General features: G+C 31.1%; 1 protein-coding gene across 1 annotated transcript; it reads left to right on the top strand.

Moving 5' to 3' along the window:
• The first annotated feature begins 6578 nt into the window (after positions 1–6578).
• LOC121126283 (uncharacterized) lies at positions 6579–7451 on the top strand. The gene is made up of 2 exons (XM_040721618.2): positions 6579–6806; positions 6855–7451. Exons 1-2 carry the CDS (start codon positions 6645–6647, stop codon positions 7245–7247), a joined length of 555 nt encoding a protein of 184 aa, XP_040577552.1. The 5' UTR covers positions 6579–6644; the 3' UTR covers positions 7248–7451.
• The last annotated feature ends 400 nt before the right edge of the window (positions 7452–7851 follow it).

The following is a 7851-nucleotide window of genomic DNA, read 5'->3' as shown; positions in this document are numbered from 1 at the left end:
ATATACATATAATATATTAGGTATTGGCACTGAATTCGACATGCTTTGCAGGCCGTCTCTGTATCATGATTAGAAATTGTAGTGGATTCGTCGTGATAAAAATAATAATATTACAAAGAAAAACAAGAAAATATTTACTTTAATTGGAAATAGAAAATAGCATGAAAAAAAGCAATGTCAAATTCCCATGTTCTTTTTTTTTTTTTGGGGGGGAATGAAATGAAACTTTTTGTTGATATTTGATATTCAAAATAATTCATCTACATACCAAAATATTATACACCGCTCATTCTCAAAGAACCTTCTCATAAAATGAAATTTCATAAATTACACAAGTACCTTGGTTATTTGACAATTTTATCTTAGAAATATGAAAGACATTTACATTTTTCTAGAGACGATAAAATGATGGTTAATGTCTTGAATATGAGCCTCGTTTGGGGGATTTCTATCGTATAATCATCTAGGTACATATCTAATCTATATAGTGCGTATGATCATGTAGAATGCCCCTTTTTTCTCAGTGGGGATAAATGGTTAATGTACTCCTAAAACCAGGTTAAACGAATTCAAATCAATAGGGTATTTAATATTACATTTCGGATAAGTGCTGCATCAACATAAAATAAGCCCAAAAAAAGATTAAGTAAAGTAGCAAAACCCAATTTATACTTTTTATCCCATATATACCGGTAGTTGCATAAATACGTGGACTAATTTTTAAACGCTTATATCTCGAGGTTCCATGACTGGAAATAAAAAATTCCAGGACAATTAACTCGGTAAATCTTTTGGCTTTGTTTTTGTTTTTCTTACTCGCATCAAACAAAGTCGTGTACGATGAATGACGAGGACAAACGTCATATGGTTGCCACTCTCCTCCGCGCCGGTAGGTCTGTCAAGGAGATAATAAAGGACACTGGACTATCCAGGACTACTGTGTTCAAGGTCGTCCAGAATCTTGTCAAGGAAGGAAAAGATCTGAAATACCTGCCCATACCTCTGGAATGACTCAGGATCGGCTCGCTGCCAACATGCCATTTTGGAACAAAAACATTTGGCCACCTCAATCACCTGATTTGAATCCCCTTGACAACAGTGTGTGGTGGCAAATTGAGAAAAAGCCTGTGCTACCTGCCACCCGAATTTGAACTCATTGAAGGCCAGCGTCAATGAGCAATGGGCAGTCATGGAAGACCATTACATCATCAATGTGTGCAAGGCCTTCCGCGGGCGCTTGGAGGGTGTCAATGCAGCTGATGGTGGTTATATTCAGTAATTATATTAAATTTCATACCAGAATAAATTCTCTATTATATAATTCTCAACAAAAATACGTCAAACCAATTTTATTAGACATTTAATTATTTGCTACAAATAGTCCGCGTATTTGTGTAACTACCGGTATATAAAGCCCAATAGTTCATAGATATATTTGATACAACTATTGGCTTAATATTTAAATTACTGGGATGAGGTAAGATATCAAATAATTTTAGCTATTCTTTGGAAACTTAGATGTATTTAATAGGGTTATATTGGCTCCGATAAATCCCTTTTCTAACCTATCAATTTATCATTCTTTTTCTGTGACAATCAATATTTGTTACTTAAAGAGCAGTTTGCGACTCACTCAAAGAGTTAAAAAGAATAATTTGTTGGTAGGATTGACGGATAATTCAATGAGCAATACAATTATAATCTAACTTGCTTTTGTTTTTACGGGTTACATACAACAATTCAATCAAAAAATGGAGAACCCCAAACAAAATCAGGTGAGTTATCAGTTTTTTAATTGTGAGTTTGTGAAATAGGGGGAAGTTACTTTGTTCGGATAATAAAAAGCTTTTAAAAAGTGTTTCTAGTCACTGAAGTCAAGGAAATGGTGTTAACTATTTAATTTAAATTAAAAGGTGAGTTATTTTGAACACTTTGGTTCGAGTGAGACATTTAGAATTCATATTTTGTATGGTTGTAGAATGGAAATTATGTCATATTAAATAAGCCGGATGGTTTTATAGACAGAAAAGGAGGAAAATGCTTTAAAAAATATACATATATCTATAAATTTAAAGAAAAAGCTATTCTTTTTCAAGAAGTTAATCATTATTAATTCTAATGCAAATCCTTTAAAGAGTAAAAAACATGTTTTTTAAAGAAAAAGTTGCTGCTAAACGAATATTATTCTTACTCATATAAGAGCTTATCATGTGACGTCATTATTGTAGAAGTTGGTTACCTTAGAGGAATGTAAAGAGTTGTAAATGGTTGGCATTTTCTGTATGTAAAAAGAAGAAATTGACAAGTAATCCTGACTATTTGAAGAATGTTTGGGTGGAAAGAAGTTTAGCTGTCATGAACTAAACTAAATTGGCTGCGAGCAGATATCAGATGAAGGAAATAAAAACAGGTCCTACTCCAAATGAAGCAAAGACATATACAAGAATAATCCGATGTCAATTTTCAATTCCATTTGAGTCCAACAATGACTATTTGAAGAATATTCTGGAAAAGAGCAGCTTAGATATACTGACGTTCAGCTAAATGTATAAAATAAACACAAACTAGGGCCGTTTGAAAAAAAATAAGGGTTATATATCAAATTTTTAATTTTTTTCTTCAAAAACCACAACGTTTTACAAAAAAACTAATTTTTTTGAAAAAAAAAAATCAAAAACTAAAATGTTGCAAAAAAAATAAATATATCAAAACCCCACAGCTATTTACAAAAATTTCAAATATTACATTTTTTCCGAAAAAATATTAAAAATCCATAGCTATTCTCAAAAATAAAAGTATTACATTGTTTATACAAAAAATAAAAAATGACTTACATAATGATAAAATACATCCCAGTTTACAAAAATCCAGTTGTATGGTGGAGGGATTACTTAAATAAATTTCCGAATGTTTCCAAATTATCTTCACGATACCTCACAACTAGAGATACATCTGTAAAATCTGCGAAATAATTTGCTAATTGTTCTTGTAATTACCAGAAAATTTATAAATGTATTTATTTAATTTATAATGTTCCAAATTTTATACAAGCTCATCTTCTTGCGAAAAAAAATAAATATAAATTCATGAATAATAACCCGTGATTATTTTATAAAAATCTTTCCGTTATAGAAAAGTTAAGGATATTTAACAATAATTCATTTGTACAAAAAATAAATGATTAAAGAAACATTTATCTATAAAAAAAAATTACTATCATACCATACCGAACCATGTACCGTAAAAAGGTATACCACGATTTGTACCCAACCGTGGGTTTCCTCAGCATTAGTTATTACATTATCATATATGCATTGTGTAGACTATTAATTGCCCATTACTTTTGTAAAGGTGAGATACACAGATAGATCTGTACCATACCGATTTTGTATCTAAAATATTTTGTACAACATTCCCATTTTTTTTTATACCTGTGTGTGTTGTTTATCTCCTAACTTTGTCATTAGTCAATTACCTAACGTTTATCTGAAAGCCTTTTATTTAATATTAAAAGAAAGCTTTGAAAAAGAAGAAAGGATGATGTTAAAAGACGTGTAGGATAATAAGCAACATTATTAACTAGGTTAAACCATACGGTAAGACTTACTAAGAAATAAGAATATGATTACTTAATAATCCAAGAAGGAGATGGAAAAATAAAGACACAATAGCAACAAAAACAAAAGATGTTTAGCTTCTATATACACATATATACCAACCATAAAATAAATATTAGAAGGATATAAGACACTAGATATGGTTGAGAGAGAGACATAGAAGAAAGGAGTCTGGAAAATCAAAAACCCTTTACCTTCAAGAAAGAAAAAAACCATCTTTGGTATATACCTATATGTGTATATATACTGGGGAACGTGAGGGATTTAGCCCTAATGGTTTTTGGTCTAATGGTTATAATATAGACGATAATATTTATAATAATATAAAGGTATGAAAAAAAGAGGTAATTTACCATTTATTATGTCATAACGCTTTAGAATCTAAATGTAAGTATGTTATTATCTTATTATGGCGTTTTTTTTGGTTAGCTAATACATAGTTACAACCATATGTAAAAATGGTTATATTCAGACGTATATATATTGTAAATCCGGAAAATTAAAGGATGATTTATAGGGAGTGCAAGATATCTATGCCGCCACTTTGGTTCCCTCCTTTGAGCAAATGCAGGGACTTTTATTTGTTAGATAGCTTCTTCCAATTCGCACCAGTTGGAAAAAATGGAGTCAATTGACCCATTCGTTGTCTAAAATGTTTGGAAAATCCGGGAGCAACAACATAATAATTGCTCGAACTTTTGGACTCAGTGAAATGTTCGCTTGCAAGGTCAGGAGAGAATTGGAGGCCTTTAAATTCTACCACATCTCAAAAAAAAAAGAAAAAAGTATCAAATGGCTCCAAGACAATTTTGAGGACTTCATATCGTTGGACTTTTGACCCCCAAAATCGCCTGATCTGAATCTGATGAATTTTTTTTGTGTGGTGTGCGATCGAACGATAGACCAACTGAATCCCCTTCAAAATCAAAGATGAACTTATCAGTCATCTCAAGAAGGAATTTCTGGATTTGTCAAGGGACCATGTGGCGAAGGACTGTTCCTTCTTTCGGCCTCATATGGAGACTTTAATTGAGACTAGAGATAATTTTATTCAAAAAATAAATTAGAATCTATCAAGCTTTTAGAATCTGGTTTTATTTTGATTACAATTTGGAGAAAAAATTGCGTCTGATTAACAAATACAATGTAATTTTTTCCGGGAGTATTAGTAACCGTTATGCCAAATACTAATATTTTCAATTTAAAACCAAAAAAACCCACTCTAATCTTCTATTGGCTGACATTTTCAATCACATTATTATTATATGTTGATAGGCTTTCATATACAGGAATATATAGAGTCTTTAAAAAGATAAAATATCTTATATCTTAATTTAACTAATGATATCCAACTTCAAACAGATGTATTAAAAAGATTGAACAAAAAAAAAAGAGATAGCAGACTAAAAGTTTTCAAGGAGAGGGAGGAGGGGGCATTGGCAAGGGGGGTACTTTTAATCTCCTTATATATATAGGTATAGATGTAGTTATATACATTGAAAATTAAGAGGATAAGAAAAACTGTCAAAAAGTGTCTATTTTTTTTTTGTAATTTTTAACTCTTTTTTTGATGTTAGTTACATGTTAAAAAAATTGTTCGTGAATTATATGAAAATGACGTGGAGTGATTAAAAGGTGGGGGGGGGGGGGAAAGGAGGAGAAATGAAGAGAGGTTAAAGAGTTGTGTTTCAAATGATATCAACATATGCTGTGCGTCAGCATAAAAATAACATGAACAAAAAAAACAAAAAAACAGAGAAAACCCCTAGTAGATATTTTACTTCATATTTACATTCTGCTCAATATTTCATAGACATATTTGAGTCAATTATAGCCTTCTTATTCAAATTAATAGGATGATTTAATATACCCAAGTAGTTTAGTAATAGTTTACAATCTTTATTTGATTTAAAAAGACTTATACTGGCTCCAAAATGGTCTTTCAAATATAATGAAAAAATGGTTCATTATTTTATTGGGACTATGAATTTTGGATACTTTAAATGCAATTTGCAGCAGATCCAAAGGGTTAACTCGAATAATCATAATTTATCAAAAATTACACATTTACCCAGGAATCTATTTTGAGAAAAATCGTTCGACCTTATTTTTGTCTTGAAGGACCAGATATCTATTTACTATCTTACCCTTACTTGATGATAAAATATATATTTACATCTCTCAATTTTTCTTTTCAAAATAGATGCATCAACATATAAGCAATTTTTATAACAAAAATTAAGCTTAAAAGATAGTATTCATTTGATTCCGTATAAACATATAATACAATTTTTTTTTATACATATTAGATTCAACTATGGACTTTGTATTCAAAATTGTGGGTTAAGTTAATATAAAAAATAATTTTCATTAAAGTTTAGAAGGTTTATGTAATTTAAGAAACTTATAACGTCCTCCATATGACCCATTTCCAATAAAATCTACCAATTTCTCATTCTTTTATTGTGGTGATAAATTTAGATAAATTTATATGCAATTTGGGACACACCCAAAGAGTAAATAAAAATAATTTGTCAATAGATATTGACTATAATTTATAGTATAATATAAATATATTCATTTTTAATTTTGAGAAAAAATCAATCTTGTTCGTTTTTGTGTAGACATATAAAGCTCACCTTTCCAATTATATTCGTCGAAGAAGAAAGGTGTCTCATAATGATGCAATAACAGTCATAGTTGACGCTTGATTTTTTCAAAGTAATTTATTAATAGGAATAATGTTAAAACTAATCCGTGCCTCAATTGTTTTGCTCCATCACTAATGAATGCCCATATATGTATTCCTCTCACGTGATGAAAATAAGTTATATTATTTGCTATGGGCATTTCCATGATGACGTCAAGTATCTTCCTTCCTCATGCCCAACTCAGCCTTTCTATGATGAATAATGACAGCCTTGGGTTTCAGCCAAGACTTGATTTTATCTCCTGCGAATATCTATTGTATTAAAGAAAAAGTGAGTGTGATAGTTAGACAAAGCTCCTGATCAAAGAGTCGTCATCATGGGAGGGAAATCAAAAATGATTCGAACGACCATGTCTGTTCTTGGCATGATTCTTAGCTATACCTGCGGCATTGGCTTCCTTGGAGGAATAGCTGGGACTCTGGATAGTATTGGGCACATTATGGGAGATGTGGCAGATGGGATTGGATTTGTTTCAAAGGTAAGAACAAGGCTTCCAAATTTTTGTTTTACATTATTTATTTTAAAGGCAATCGATGTTGTGGAGTCCTTCTTTGATCCATCCAGCACAAAAAAGACCGCTGAGGAAGTTCCAGAGCTTTCTTTAGAGGCCCCTGCTATTGACAAACCCACACCGGTACTCTGCAAAAAAGGAAACTGTGTTCCATATGATCCCACAAAGGATCGCGTCCTTCAACAAAAACTCATCGAATTGGAGAGACAGAAAATCCTCTCTGGAGTCGAACCTCTTACAACTCCGACCCCTCTTACTCCAGAACCTATCAAAATGGGATCCCCACCAAAAACAAAGCCCTACGTAAATAACAACAACTATAAAGGGAAAAGAAGTCCCCCATCATCGCCCAAGGGTAGACGCTATAGACGAAATGAGGATGAAGAAGAAGAAGATGAGGAAGACTAAAGAATGGGCTAAGCACCTCCTCTGAAAAGGCTTCAAAAAGTGTTGTGATAAAAACTGTGTTATGAATGCGAAAAATTGAATTGAATAATTCAATATACTGCACTGATTAATTATAAATATATCTATATATAATTATACCGTATGTTTTAAAGTATATATATTTTACAATAAAGAAACATTTATAGGTGCTGTGTCAACATAAAACAATCTTGTACACAATCAAGAAAAGGAGAAAATTTTTTTTTTACTAAATATAATTACATACTGTCCTATATTTCATTTACATCTTTGAGACAGCTATAGTCTTCTTATTCAAATTTCTGGGATGAGTTGGTATACTTAAGAATGTTAGTTGTAGTTTAGGCCTTTTATTAAATTTGAGTCACTTATATTAGCTCCGATATGATCCATTCCTATAAAATTATCATTCAATTATTGTGCCCATCAATTTGGGCGACGCAAATCGAATTTTTTTTGGTCTTTCAAAGAGTGAATAGTAATGGTTTTTTAGATAGAAATTGACGATATTAGTAACATGTATATGTGATTTGTTCACATAAAAACAATCTTGAACAAAAATCATCTTTTTTTTATACATACATTA

The sequence above is a fragment of the Lepeophtheirus salmonis genome, chromosome 11 (assembly GCF_016086655.4).
Source record: "Lepeophtheirus salmonis chromosome 11, UVic_Lsal_1.4, whole genome shotgun sequence".
NCBI lineage: Eukaryota > Metazoa > Arthropoda > Copepoda > Siphonostomatoida > Caligidae > Lepeophtheirus > Lepeophtheirus salmonis.
This window is presented reverse-complemented; position numbering and strand designations above follow the sequence as displayed.